The 15,239-nt window shown below is 53.2% G+C and overlaps 1 protein-coding gene across 10 annotated transcripts in view; it reads right to left on the reverse strand.

Annotated features, from left to right (window-relative positions):
• KSR2 (kinase suppressor of ras 2) overlaps positions 1–15,239 on the reverse strand; it is a 434,938-nt gene that overhangs the window by 116,857 nt on the left and 302,842 nt on the right. For all 10 annotated transcript variants that reach the window (XM_089323244.1, XM_070065978.2, XM_089323245.1 and 7 more), the window contains exons 6-7: positions 10,548–10,617; positions 7,719–7,802 (exon numbers count right to left, since the gene is read on the reverse strand). In XM_089323244.1, coding sequence (XP_089179370.1) covers positions 7,719–7,802; positions 10,548–10,617 — 154 coding nt within the window. The remainder of the gene's footprint in view (positions 1–7,718; positions 7,803–10,547; positions 10,618–15,239) is intronic.

Genomic DNA, 15,239 nt, shown 5'->3' on the forward strand with positions numbered 1-15,239 from the left:
TTGAAAGGCAGAGCAAGAGCGGGAGAGGTTAGGAGGGAGAGAGAGATCTTCCATCTATTGGTTCACTCCCCAAAGGCCCACAGCAGCCAACAGCCTGGAGCTCCATCCAGGTCTCCCACGTGAGTGTCAGGGGCCCAAGCATTTGAGCCATCACCTGCTGCCTCCCAGGCACATGAGCAGGAAGCTGGAATGGCAGGAGGGGCCACGGTGCGCAGTGACCATGAACAACTCTAAGACTGCATGCTCTCTACCCTGTACCTGGGCCAGGGCCGGTGCACCTAACCAGACCTACAGTGTCAAGTCAATGACAGCAGGCAGAACAGGTAGAACAGACCGAGAGAGCTGCTTCTCCACCGTGGGGGGAGGGGGGGGTTGGGATTGGATGAAGTCCCTTCACTTCCAAACTCCAGCCACTGTGGAAGAAAAAAGCACACCTAGGTTCCAACTTATCTCACAGAGCAAAAGCCACCCCCCTCAGGGCTGTGCGTTTTCCCACAAGATCCGCGGGCAGAGGTGGAGAGGGGTCCGAGGACGCTGACCCCAGCTCTGCAGCGGCGTGTGCAAGGAGCCTGGCGAGGGGGAAGGATGCAGACAGCACAGCGCGGAGGGCCGGGCGATCCGTCAGCATCTGACTGCCAGAGAAGACTCCCGGCAGCTGAGTGCGCGGGCAGCAGACAATGTGTGGATTGTGCTGACGTCCCACCGCGCACAGCGAAACTCATGAGCCCATCAGATGCAAACGCCTCGATTTAGATAACTGCAAATTGCTGTCGGAGCCTTAATTTCCTATTAGTTCATTAATCTCTCTATTCAGAATGCCAACAAGACAGCTGATGATAATTCCGCAGGAAGTGGGTATTAGACTAAAGCAGGAGGGAAGGGGGTTAGACATGGAGAAGTTTCTAGCTTCCCGGGTGGAGGGGCACCCCAAAGTTCGTTCATAAGTTAGTAGTAGTAGCAGCATTCATTAATTAAGCACGTACCATGAACCAGCTGCTAGGACAAGTACTTTACTGAGCAGTTCTACTTGGCTTCTTTTCACCAAAAACAAACCCAGCGAGGTAGATACTATTATCCCCATTCTACAGAGAAAGAACTGTGGCTCCGAAAACATCACCCAACCAGTTGGTGGCAAAACCAGCATGCAAACACAGGAGTCTCTGAGCCACAGCCTGGGTTCCCAGTGCCACATCATCCTTTTGACTCACCACATATTTTCCAGATGACGATACGGCGGATGTGAGACCGGGAAGACCCAGGTCCTTCGAATGAGGCCGTGGAGAGGAACAGAAGGGTTGGAAGAATCACCAGCAAGGACCGTCCGCCGGCACGAGACCGTCTCACATTACGAAATGTCCAGCTCCACAATGAAGCTGGGTTTTGTTTTCTAAAGCACTGCTTCTGTGAGGGGCAGTGGCTCCCGAAGCAGAGTGCCAGGAGCAGCTGGGAACTCAGGAGAGAGGCACTTCCTTGGGGCAGGTGCTTGGCCTAGTGGTTCAAAGGCCAGGGAAGATGCAGGTGACTCATACTGGAGCACCGGAGTTTTGAGTCCCAACTCCAGCTCCTGACGCCAGCTCCCTGCTAACGCCGGCCTTGGGAGGCAGCAGGGGATGGCTCGACACTTGGGTTTCTGCCACCCACATGGGAGAACTGGATTGAGTTCCTCGCTCCTGGCTTTGGCCCTGAGCTGCCCCAGGCCTAGTATCAGACATGAGGGGCATTTGTGGAATGGAAAAAAAAAAAAAATGGGTAGGAGCTCTCTCTGTCTCACTTTTTCAAATGTGTGTGTGTGTATATATATATTTGTATATATTTCAAATGTATATGTACAAATGTATATATACATTTGAAAAAGTGAGACAGATATATAATATATAGATATACATACAATACATGTACTCTCTAGGACCCTGCCCCAGAGCTGTGGGGTCTGCACCCCTGAGGGTGGAGGCGGGCAATCTGAGCTTTAACAAGCCCCAGGGGACTGTGATACCCTCCACTGCAGAAGAAAAAGCTGCTTGGGAAGGGACTCTTCCTCCCACTCCCACGGGCATGAGAAGGGCCTCTTCCAACGCAAATCCCGGTTCAGCAGGCCTGGCACCGGCCTGCCCTCACGCCTTTCTGGCTGCTCCTGGGCAACGCTGACACCTCTGGTCCAGGGATCGGCCATGGGGTAGCCTGGGTCTAATCCGACCCCTGCCACCCAGGGAGCCTCTGGCAGTAACAGAACCAGGATTGCTTTAAGTTTAAAGAAAAAGAAAATCGCTTCCTCCAGGGTGGATACAAATCCTCGAATCCCTGCCTCTGGGCTGCTTTAGAGAGACAGGAAAGACCTGAACCACACTCGGAGACTAAGCTCCCTTGGGTGCAAGACTGTTCCCACCCACTTTCATTAATGAAAGCTGTAGCCCCCTCCCTGGCCCCACCTCCCTGCTCTCTGGCCTGTTCTGCTTAGCACCTGGCACCAGCCCATCTCACAAGCCATCTGACTTTGACTTTGCTTACTCTCTGCCCACCTCCCGCCCCCACACCAGCACATAAATCCACCAAAGCAAAGACCCTGGCTGCTTTATTCACTTTCCTTCCCCAGCGCCTAGAACAAGCCTGGAGCATCGTATTAACGTATCAAGGCTTGAACATCCCTAATCCAAAAATCTGAAATGCAAAATGCTCCAAAACCCTAAACATTTTAGGACTCGCATGCAACCACCAGAGGAACATTTCACACCCGACCTCATGTGACAGGTGGCAGGCGAGATGCATAAAATGACCTGCAGGCTACGTGTGCAGGGTGCTTACGAGTCATACATGGATTCATGCTTAGACTCAGTTCCACTCATTATTCATAAGCAAACATTCTAAGAAATGACAAAATCCAAACACTTTTGATTCCCAGCAGCTTGGATATGGGTATTCAGCCTTTAATAAGAACGTTAACTGCAGACGTGAACCAATCATTCCACTCATTTTCTACAGGAAGCCACTTCCCCATTCTCAGGGCCACCTCTCTGAAATTCCACCTGTCATGGCTCTGAGTGTATGCACTCTACCTTCACTGAAACTCAAGCATCTATAGGTCTGTTTCCCCCCACCCAACTCCTTGAAAATGAGGTCTAGCCATAATCTCTTCTTTTGAACAGGTAGAATGAGATATATATCTATATCTTATCTATATCTATATTGAGAGAGAAAGAGAGAGAGGAGAGACAGAAAGAGATCTTCCATCTGCTAGTTCTCTTCCACAATGGCTGGTGCTGGTCCAGGCTGAAGCCAGGAGCAATGAACTCCATCCGGGTCTTCCACGTGGGTACAGGGGCCCAAGCACTTGGGCCAGCTTCTGCTGCTTTCCCAGCTGCATTAGCAGGGAGCTGGCCAGCAAGCAGAGCGATTGGGACCCACACGGACACTCAGATGGGACGCCGGGCTGGAGAAGCAACAGCTTAGCCCTCTGCAAGGTAACGCCAACCTGAGGCCACATTTCTATCCCTCCCTCATCAACACTTCCACTCTCCCACAAGCACGTCCAAAATTTTGGTAATCTTTGCAAACATTTATAAAGGACCATCCATCTTCAGTGTAATGAACACAAAAACTATCTAGGATTTTATTCACAAAAGATGGAGCTTCAACTTTAGTTCATGATATCAGTCACGTACGCTCATAATCACAGGCTGGAGACAGCTCCAAATTCCGCAATTTCTAGGAGACCCAGGGTCTTTAAGGTGTTCAAGGAAGATGTGTGTTCTCTTTCAATTCCCCCTCCCGTGAACTTTTTGACGTGCCCCAGGATGAAGTCAGAACCTGGAGAGTGCTGGAACTGTCTAACAGGTGCAGCAGTGTCTTTCAGGGTTCTTGTGGGTTTTACAAGGGCGGAGCAAATTGGTGAGACCCCCTGCAGCACTGCTGGAAGGGCAGGGGATGGAATTCTGCCTCCTACAAGCCAGGAGTCAATTTTGTAGCAGGTGAAGCAGGGAAAAAGGGTCTTTGAAGCAACCTTGTGACCTGGGCCAGGGGCGTCACACTGACTCCCTCCACACTAAAATCACACCCACTCTGCAGATGAGAACATTGAGCCCCGAGTGGGCTCACAGGGACTCCAGCTGAGGCCCACACCCCTCCGTTCTGGCTGCTTCCGAAGCTGTGCTGCCTGCAGCCAGCCCGCTCCCCGGCTCCTCTGCCAGCCCTCGGCAGCGCCTGCGCCTGTCTTGCTCGTTATGTCTCTGAGAGCAGGGGTGCTGGCAGCCACTGAGATTCCGCCTCGAGCACTGGAAATTAAAACAGCTCGGGCAGAGCTCAGCCTTGCTGACTCCCGGCTGCGCCCCGTCACCTAATTACCTGACTTCTAGTCTGCCTGCTACAGGTGGGAGCCGCGTGTCCCCACAGTGAAAGTACAGCCGCTTGCAGAAAAGAGCAGCACGTGGACAGGGAAATTCAGACCGCCTGTGAGCCAGACTTCAGCCTGGCCTGGAGCCTTACACAGTCACAAAGGCCAGGGGTGCCCGAGAGTCTGGGGTCCATGGAGAAAAAAGGGGAGGGCGGCGGCTGTCTCTTAATAATGGTGCTTGCTGCGCCTGCCTCCCGATCCAGACATGCGGGATCCAGACATAGGGAACATTTTATATGCCCACGGCCGTTTGGATATTTACACCATCATTCACCTGCCATACACAATTACCAACTTAAAACTCAGCCTACTACAGGCCGGTGCCGTGGCTCACTAGGCTAATCCTCCACCTGCGGCGCCGGCACCCTGGGTTCTAGTCCCGGTCGGGGCGCCAGATTCTGTCCTGGTTGCCCCTCTTCCAGGCCAGCTCTCTGCTGTGGCCCAGGAGTGCAGTGGAGGATGGCCCAAGTGCTTGGGCCCCTTCACCCGCATGGGAGACCAGGAGAAGCACCTGGCTCCTGGCTTCGGATCAGTGTAGCTCCGGCCATAGCAGCCATTTGGGGGGTGAACCAACGGAAGGAAGACCTTTCTCTCTGTCTCTAACTCTGCCTGTCAAAAAAAAAAAAAAAAAAAAAAAAAAAAAAAAAAAAAAAAGAGCTCAGCCTGCTCTAGAGGCATTGGATGTTGGGTCCCACCTGCATGGCCTGGGCAGACCTTATTTGGCCCGTGGGCTGGACGTCTCCCACCTGGTTTATACCAGGGAGCTCAAGGCTTCCTCCCCCAAGCCCCAGAAGGGAAGGGCACTCAGCCGTACCTCCCTGACTCGCATGAGACCACCAGACTGGTGATGATACAGGCAGGCACACAGGATCAGATCGATTAGATCTGTCAACTGGAGACCATGCCTTCACCCCAAACCTGTGTGATCTCACGGCCCTACCTGACCTCACCTATATGCCCACCTGCCAATCAGACTACATAAGCACTCCCCTTTGGAAGTGAATAAGAGACCTGGAGCATGGAGGGCCCCTCCCTGTTGTCCTGTGCCTTTGGGCAGGTGGCCTTTTGGCCGCTGTTCTGCCCCTGCTTTCCTGCTCACATGCTTCGCTCCACGTCACTCCCGGCCTGCTCTCTGCCTGGCATGGACCCTGCTTGTGTTTCCAGACTTTTCCTCCCCTAAATAAAGCCCTCACTTTCCTGTGCATTTCTCTCACTGAGTAAGCTGTTAAAAACTTACCATGTAGCCTGGTTTATTTTGTGCTGATATTCACCTGAATAGATGGCAAGAACCCAGAGAATTATTAATATTAAAATTAGTAATAAGGCTGGGTAGGTGGGGAGAGCACCCCTGTCGCTATTCCTGCCTCTGTGGTGGGGCAGGGATGTGGGGGATCTGCAAGGACCCCAGTGAGAGTCCCCTGCCCAGGCTAGACGGGGAGGGGCAAGTCCAGAGCAGCAGGGGGATTCCTAGAATCTTCTGAGCTAAGTTTAGGCTCCTATAAAGCAAGCTGCTTGTACCAATGACTGGCAGTGTCACTGTTTCACAGCAATCGGGCCTGAGGGGCTATTTAAGGTGGGTTTGCAGAAGGAGAGAGGCCAGACAGAAAGGGACTGGCAGCTTCTGCAGAGGGCTGAACTCTGACCTGGGCTCTGCGCCTGGCCAGCTGCTGCCGACCCACCAAACGCAGCCACCGCCCGAGGCAGGCATGAGTAACGATCCCTCCACGTGGGTGAAAACGGAGGGACCGGCGTTTGGTGCAGCTGTTAAGTTGCTGCTCAGGATGTCTGCATCCCGTATCACAGTGCCTGGGGTCCATGTCCACCTCCACGTCTCAGACAGCTGTCCTGGTGCTGCACAGCCCAGGAAGCAGTGCTGACGGCTCAAGGACTCGGGTCCCTGCCACCCACGTGGGAGACCTCGAGCGAGTTCTGGGCTCCTGGCTTCAGCCTGGCCCAGCCACAGCCATTGAGAGGATTTGGGGGGTGAATCAGCAAACAAGAGATCTCTGCTTGTCTCTCTCTCTCTGCCTTTCAAATACATGAAACATTCATGCACACACACAAAGTTCAGATATATGCACACAACACTAGAGACAGAAATGTGAGTGGTTGCTCAGAAGTTGAGCCCAGGCGGCCAGCATGGCTGCACAGTGGGTTTGACGCCAGCTTCCCTTATTAGAGCACCCGTTAGTGGCAGATGTTCTGCTTCTGGTCCTGCTCCCCCCTAAAGCACCTGGGAGGCAGCAGGTAATGGCTCAAGTCCTTGAGCCTCTGCCACCTACATGGGAGACCCAGATGGAGTTCTAGGCTTCTAGGCTCCTGGCTTCAGCCTGGCTCAGCCCTGGCCGTTGCAGCTATTTGGAATAAATCTTTCTGCCTCTCTCTCTGTCTTTGCAATTCTGCCTTTCAGAAAAATAAATTGAACCCAACTTATGTCTGATAACAGGGTTCATCTGTGGTGTCCCAAATTTTTTGAAGCTTATTTCATTTATTTGAAAGGCAGAGTTAGAGAGAGAGAGAGAAAGAGGAGATAGAGAGAGAGGTCTTCCATCCACTGGTTCACTCCCCAAACGGCTGCAATAGCTGGTGCTGGGCGAGGCTATAGTCAGGAGCTTTATTCGGTCACCTACGTGAATGCAGGGCCCCAGGCACTTGGGCCATCTCCCACTCCTTGCCCACATGCATTACCAGAGAGCTGGACCAAGGCTGGAGCAGCCGGGTCTCGAACCAGTGCCCATACGAGAGAGAGGCAGTAGCTTAACCCACTGCGCCACAACACCGGTCCCTGCCCTCCATTTTTCTGTAGATGCTGTCCAATGATGTGGTCGGCTGGAACCCTCAGGACCTGTTAATCATTTTGGTTTTGTATTACGTTGCTTTGTTTTGCTCGAATAAACTCTACTTGACATCACTGGCCTGAGAGGTGTTTCTTTAAAGAGAACAAGCACCTTTGTCACACCAGTTTCTTTCTGTAGCATCTACGGTGGAGGTGAGTCACTGCGACCGAGGTCCTGCGGCCCCAGAGGCTAAAATATTGATTATCTGGGCCACTGGAGAAAAAGCTCGCCCACCTCTGGTCTCAGATGCTACGAGAATGAGAGGCCCCTGTGTTTCCAGAACCTTCCATCAGCTCTGGCTCGGCTCTACCTCAGACTGCTCTCCCTGACTCCCTGCTCAAATAAAGATTCACGTGAGACCCATTTCTGAACAGTGAAGCCAACGATTCTCCCAAGAGCCAAGAAACCAGACCCGTGCGAGCCGCTTCCGAGCCCAGGCTGGCTCTCGCCGACGACAGCCACTGCGAGCGGAAAGTCACCAAGGGACAGCCACTCACTTGCAGTTTTTGCACTTGAGGCCGAAAAGCATTCCTTTCCCACAGACTGTGCATGTCTGAGACATCCAGTACTTGGTGGAAAACCTGTGGGGTACAGACAGAAGGCAGTCAAGGGCAAGGTGATGGCAACCGACCCATTCCCAGGAGGATGCGAGCTTCAAGGGGTAAACCCAAGGGGCCCAGCTTCCCGTCCTGCTGCTTCTGAGAGATGGGGCTTATTCAAGTCACTTACACCACCGCAGCCTTGGTCTTCCAGGCTGTAAAGTGGGGTTAATAACAGCACTGACCTCCTAGGTTGTTGGGAGGATTAAATGCTACCACACCAATCAACACTCCACACAGCACCCATACAGAGAAAGCCCCCGTGGCCTGGATTCTGGCCGTATGATTACCTTGAACACGCCTAGCAGTTGCTTCCTCTGGCACACAGTGCCTGGTGGCCTCCTGTGTGCCAAGTCAGTTCTGGGACAGAGCAACACATGGGGCTGGCACTGCCCTCAGAGAGCCACAGAGCCAGCTGGGGGCTCTGTCAATCGCTGCTGGCCACGTTGCCTGGGCGACTTCAAGGGGGTGGGAGGTGGGGTTCTCCTCCCAGAAGAACTGGACCCCAAACTTTATTCGCAGTCGAGAGTCCCAGAAAGGGAAATCTGATCAGGCCCTTAGCTCCCTTTCCTGCCCAGCTGCCACCGCCTACCAGCGACATCAGCCAGTCTGGAGGTCGCCCATGCAGGATTAGGAACCCAGAGGGGCAGAGGTGCCTTAAGTTAACTGCCTGGCCCCTCGCAGAGGCAGCTGGGACATTTTCTCCCCCAGGAGATAGCAGGCAGCAGCAGGGCTGGGCACCAGAGAAGTCATGAAGGTTGCCGGGTTACAGTTAATTTTAATTTTCAATTTGTGTTGCAGTCAGCAGGAGTTATATCTAATCTCCACTGCCTCTGAGTGTCAAGAGGGAAATCGGAAGTGATTATGCAACTGGGGCCCGCGGGCTGGGAGGGGAAGGCGGCAGCCCTCTGTGGTCCTTCCCACTAGTCACTCTCCAGAGCCCAGAGCCCAAAGCTAAGCAAACGGCAGCTTCCCCAGCAGGGACACTCTGGTCAAGAAAACCCTCCCTTCCTCCAGCTCTGGGCTCGGGGTTGGGCTAAGCCCTTTGGGTCTCTTCTGCAAGGCCAGCGAGTTTACAAGGTCTGGTTTGCAGGATACGGCAGCACTAGAGGTGGTGAACGGGCGTGAGATTCACCCAGTAGTGGCAGCGGGACAGTGGGACAGTGGGACAGTGGGACAGCGGGCAGTGTCACAAGCAGGGAGTGGCAGGCTCTTCCCCTTCCAGCCCGAGGTTCAGTTCTCCCTCGTTCCTGGCTCTGGCCTGGGGGACTCTGATGAAAGCAGATGGGATTTTGATTTCCCTTCTCCACCAACGTTAGGGTAAATCCAGCTCTCTTGCTCCTGATACGCAGTCTGGGGCGAGGCGGCCCACTCATCACAGTCCCAGCAACCCCAGCTGCCCCCCCCCCCGCCATGCCCTTGATAATGAGGTTGTTTTCCCTCCCCAAGGCCTCACCATCTGACCCTGAGGTTGCACCAGGGTCTAAGATCAGGACTGGAGAGAGAGGGGTGGGGCTCATCCAGGGACTTGGCCCATCCTGGGATAGCCTGGAGCTAGGGGCGGGGCCAGTCCCAGGTGGGTGGGGCATAGCCAAACCAGAGGTGGCACTGGGCCAGGGGCGGGGCCAATCCCAGGGTAGAGTTGAGCTGGGGTGTGGCCAAGCCAGGGGTAGAACTGAGCCTGGGGCAGTGAGGAAGCCAACACGGAGGCCTGCCTGGCCAGTGTCTATCGCACTTCTCACTGCCTCCTGCTTTCTCATTTGAGTCTTCACAACGACGCTGTCCACACATTTCTTCCAGCAGCTGTTGGCAAGATGCCATTCTGTGAGAGTGCTCGGTCCAGCCTGGCCCCGGGCTCTCCCCACCCCCAGACAGCCCTGACCCTTCATTCGGCCATGGTCAGCCTGCCCGGCCCTGGGACCATGAGCTCCCCATGGGCACAGGCTCATGTCTCACTCAGTGCTGCGACACTGGCATTGCACCCCTATAAGTACCCGGGCAAAGACTCCGTGAATGACTGCACACGTTCCTCAGTGGCTTCCCAGAGGGCCGTGCAGAAAACACTCAGCCGTGGCGTTCCAAGAACACAACTTATTCTTCCAGGGCCTCAGTATTCCCTTCTGTCCAATGGGCATGACCACACTGAGACAAAATGGGGAAGATTAACTTTGAGAAGTTCCAGGACTTCTCAGAAGGGATGATTGGCAGATGTGAAGCTCCCTCCCAGGACCAGCTTGGGGGGTCTCCAGGAAAGGTTTTCTGGGCCCCCAGCAAGGCTGGAGCTCTGCACTCACCTGGACCTCCCTGAACGAACACCTCTGAGTTCAGCCTGCAGTCTTCTGTGTTCTGGGTGGAGGATCCCAGAACTGAGACTCAGATCCTAACAAAGACGTTGTTTATCCTGTGTTTTGTCTATATCATCTCATTTGATCCTCCCAACCACCTCCAGGTAGGCTGAATTATCTGATGCAAAGATGGAGCCTGGGAGAGGCAAAGGAACTCCCTCAGAGCTGCAAAGCTGCGATGGGCACACAGGGCAGCCTGAGCCCACAGCTGCGGCTGGGAACCACTGTGTGCTGCTTATACAAGGGCTGGGTCAACAAGAAGCAGACACCTCAGTCCTCTGGCTGACGCTCAGTCTGGGAGAGGAGAGAGGGGCTACAGGGGTAAAATACACTGCCCCTCGGGCGATGAGTGGGCACCGGAGCCCCCAGGAATCCCGCCTACCTGTGCTTGATGGAGTTGCCGAGGTCTCTGCGGGGGATCTGCGGGGACCAGCGTGGCACGGACAGCGTGTCTGCAGGGAGAGAAGAGAGGGCCTGTTACATAGAGGGTCAGTGGCTGGGGTGGGCCTTGGACATGCCCTGGAAGGGACCTGGAGGCTTGGGGACCTCAGGAAGGACACCAACCACCATCACTTGCTTGACCAAAGCCAAGCAGAACCCTGAGTTAGCTGTTACCCAACTTGTTACCCAACTGGGCAAGGGTCCCTGGGCAGGGCAGCCGGGTGGACCTTGAGAAGAGTCAGATGCGTTAAGGACAAAGTGGAGCATCGCTTCCATTTAAGGAGCATGTAGTGCTGCAGGCGCGGGCTAAGTGACTCACACGCCTGAGCTCACAACACCCGCAAAACAACCCCAGAACAGGGATCGCCGGCGCCCCTACCTTGCAGATGAGGCTCAGAGAGGGGCAGTCGCTTGGCGAAGGCTGCACAGCAGCTGTGCCCCCAGCTTGAGAGACTCCAGGACGTGTGCAAAGTCAGAGTGTAGCAGGTCCTGTTCCCCTTTCCCACACCTGCCACGCCTCTCTGTAACTCATAAAATGACTCACTGAACATTCTAAGAGTTTTTGCTTTTCAAAGCAAACTCTAGGGGAGCAGGTGTTTGATGCCCCCAACCCATACTGGAGTGCCGGTGTTCAAGTCCTGGCTTTGCTCCCAATTCTAGCCTCCTTGACTACGCACCCTGGGAGGCAGCAGGTGATGGCTCAAGTAATTGAGCCCCTGACACCCACACTGGAGACATGAATTGAGTTCCTGGCTCCTGGCTTTGGGCCAGACTTGAGAGCAATTGGGGAGTGAACCAGTAGATGGGATCTCTCTCTCTCTCTCTCTCTCTCTCTCTCTCACACACACGCACACACGCACACACACACATTTACACAACCCCCAAAATAAATGAATAAAATAAATAAAATGTCAAACCATAAATCACTTAAAGTCATACTAGAGTAAGTAGATGGATCAACAAGTGAAAAGGATAGTTGATGGATGGTGGGTGGGTGGATGGGTGGATGGATGGATGGGTAGATGAGTGGCTGCTTGGATAGGTGAGTGGGAAGATTAATGAATGGATGGAGGCAGGGAGAGATGGACTGGTCATTGGGTATGTGGATGGATGGAGAGACAGGTGAGTGGATGAGTGAATGCGTGGATAGATTTTCAGGTAGAAAGACAGGGAGTAGGTAGATGGACAGGTGGGCTGGTGAGTGAATAGAAAGATGGGTGAACGGATGGATGGGCAAATGGGAATGAAGAAGAAAGTATAAACTACGCAGACTTCAGACTGGGCCCCGCCACCATCTGGTCTTGTCTTTTGTGCCTCCAATTCCCTTCCAATGAGCTGTCCCCTTGCTCTGACCCTGAGTTCATGGTGATCTTCCGCAGAGGCGGATAAGCAGCCCCCACCTGCACCCCAGGCCTGGAGGCCCACACCGCCCTGTGGGCAGAGGTGTGGGCCAACGGTGCTGCCTGGGAGGATGCTCTCCTCCAGTGGGGACAGAAGCGAGCGGCAGCCCCGGCCAGCTCCGCTTTCTCAGGCCAGGTGGATGGAGCTGGCTCCACGCTCCTTAGTAGCAGAGGGAGCTTCGTCTTTCACGCCAGTTGTTCCAGGGCGGGGAGCTGTTGGGAGCCGGGCACGTCAGAACCTGTCTGGGGCATGTATCCCCCAGCCTGCTCCCAACAACACCGTCGGCTGCCATGTGATGGCTGTTTCCAGAGCCCCAGATCTGCCCCTGTAAATCTGGGAGCCTTTCTGGGAGAGCGACGGATCTTCCCAGCCCCAAAGGGCAGAAGAGACGAGAGAGAGGGAGAGAAAGAGAGAGAGTCAGAGACAGAGAGACAGAGAGAGACAACACACCTTCAGTGGGTGGCACACAGGATCTGCCTGGGTATAACTGCAAACAAAATGTCACCAAGCTCGGGTTTAGCGCTTGCTTCAGTCTGGGAGTGAAACAAAGAGACAGCTCCAGAAGAGGCTTCTTCCCACTCCTGTCTCCTCTGGGGACAGAAGTCAGAGGGGAGAGGAAGCAGGCAGCCCGTTCACTCCTCTAAGGGGTCACAGGCAGGAAACCTGTACGGAGGGAAGTGTTCACCTCCTCACATAGAACCTGCAAGACCAGGAGGACAAGGGGCTGACGGGAGACCTGTGTTGAGAAGGATTCTGAGGCTCCACAGGAAGGAGCCCCACGATCGACTGGCAATGTCTGCTGTGAGTGAAGGACGAGGTCGTCCTGACCAGTGCACGTGTGTTTGCCGCCCCTGCAAGGTGTGTTTGCCACCTCCTAGCATGGTGGCCGGGCTAAAGCAAGGACTTAATGCAAGCTGGCCGCCCAATCTAAGATTATTGTGATGCAAACATTGAGTCTGCTGGTCATTCAATATGCATTAGGCCTTTGGCTGCACATTTTATGCCCGGAAGCTACGCCCCTGTGTGGTCAGGGCTACTGCTGTTTCCACTGTTTGTAGGAAGACAAAGGAGCTCTGAGACATGCAGTGACTAGCCAAAGGTCACACAGGCAAAGGTCACAAAGGTCACACCAGCTGAGCCTCAGGAGGTCACTCTGCCAGAGGAGCTTCTGTCCCTTAGAGAGTATTTGGCAAAGTCTGGGGGTGTTTTGGATCATCTCACTAGGGGTGTGTGTGTGTGTGTGTGTGTGTGTACACTACTAGCATCTATTAGAGAGACATGTTTGACATCCCATAATACACAGCACAGGTGTCAACTGCAACAATTAACTGGCCCCACATGCCAACGGCACCAACGCTGAGAATTCCTGATCTAGACGCTTCTCTGCCTCTCTAGCCAACTCCTCCCTGACCACAAGCCACTCCTCACCCCTCCCCACCAAAAAAGAATAATCTTTAGAAGCTCAAGGGAGCAGAGAACAAATCCTCTTTTATTATAAGCACATCTCGCTATTAGATTCATCTCCTAGTTACTCTGTTACTCTCGATTGCAGCACCTTTTCAAAAAAGTAGCTGTAATTAAGTTCAGTAACTTGGATTCATTTCCCATAGCTGGTTGAAGGTGAAACTCTGTCAATTACATTAAGTGCTACAGCATCATTAGTCTCAAGCAATAATAACTTGCACACAGCTTCCTACGTGGGTGTGTGGATCTGAACTTTGAGGTCCTCTCTTTACTTTCTTTGTTTGGATTTCATTAAACTTGCCAATGTAAATCTTAAAGCAAAGGAAACTGTTGGAGGAGAAGGGGGAAGGAATCTCTGAAAATCCGGCCCTTATCACAACAGAGAAAGCAAACAGCATTGACAGCAATTAAACCGATATAGAAACCTCTGTTTAACAATCAAAGCCCCTATTAAGATGTCTCCTTAGCTGAACCAAAGATTTTCTACTCTCATTTTCTGATAGCAATCACACAGACGGGAGGCAGAATTCTTCAAGTCCCTGGAGCCTTCAGTCTCAGGGGTGAAACTGTAGACATTTCTTCTTGGATGTTGGCATTGCTGGTGCATGGAAAGGGACAGAGCGCCAAGGCAGGAGGTGGCTGCTCCCCTCTGTGCTCGCAGCAATGCCTCTGGGCAGAAGAAGGGGCCAAAGCCTGCCCTTGAAGACCATGAAGACCATCTTGGTAGTCAGAGAGACAAATCAAAGGCCCAAGAAAGGGAACCAGCATGAGTGATGAAGCGACAGAACTTCATCATGAAAATCTCCGGCTCTGGCCCGGATGGTTTAAAATCAGGTGAGTCAGGTGTGGGAAACACACACACAGGGTTGCGGACAGAGACACCAGGAGAATGGTGTGATGGTAACGTGAGCGGAAGGAGAGGAAGGGAAGGAGAGAGCAGGGGAAATCAGAAATGAGAACAGTAACAGCTCTGCTTTCCGTGGAGCGGCACTGGGCGCCAGGCACAACTGCCAATCAAGCCCTTGCATATTCCTTCATTTAATCCTTTCAAGGGTAGTTCAAAAAATTCACAGAAAATGAAATTAAAATATGTTTATTTGAGTGCAAAAAGTTTGAGATCCATGCACATGAGGGGGGTCTTTGAAAAGTTTATGGGAAAATGTATCTTATGAAAAACCTATCGAACTTTTTGAAACAACCTCACCGATGATCTCATTTAATACGAATAAGACAGTGGACATGCACATGCGGTACGTCAGCCACGGTCACTAGCTTTGGTTTCACCAACAGGAAAGCACAGAGTCGTGCCATTTGTCCAAGGCAAGAAAATGACAGAACGGGGATTTTTAATTCGGGTCACATGGCGGGGGCTTGATGAACGTTGCCAATTTCATTCCCATTTCATAGAGGGGGCAAAGAGGTTGAGAAGCCAGAAGCCATGGTCTACAGATGACTGGTATGAAGCTGGAATTTAAACCACATACTGGAGCAAACTGGATGCTTCCAGGCCAGACTGCCTGCCTACGAACCGTCCATAACTCTGCCCTCTATGTGGGAAGTCCAGGAGGGAGTGAGGCACCCGCCCTCTTAGGCTCCGCCTCCAGAAACTGCAAGAGGCCAGGGAGGGGGTGATTCCCCCGAGTCTCAGAAGCACCCTGACTTTAGTCCCATGAGACCCATTTAGCACTTCTGACCTCCAGAACCGGAAGATAACACATTTGTGGTCTTTAAACCACCAAGTTTCTGGTCGTTGGGGAAACCCACACAT

This window comes from Oryctolagus cuniculus, chromosome 21 (assembly GCF_051225735.1).
Source record: "Oryctolagus cuniculus isolate XC-2025 breed Fujian yellow rabbit chromosome 21, ASM5122573v1, whole genome shotgun sequence".
Classification (NCBI taxonomy): Eukaryota; Metazoa; Chordata; class Mammalia; order Lagomorpha; family Leporidae; genus Oryctolagus; species Oryctolagus cuniculus.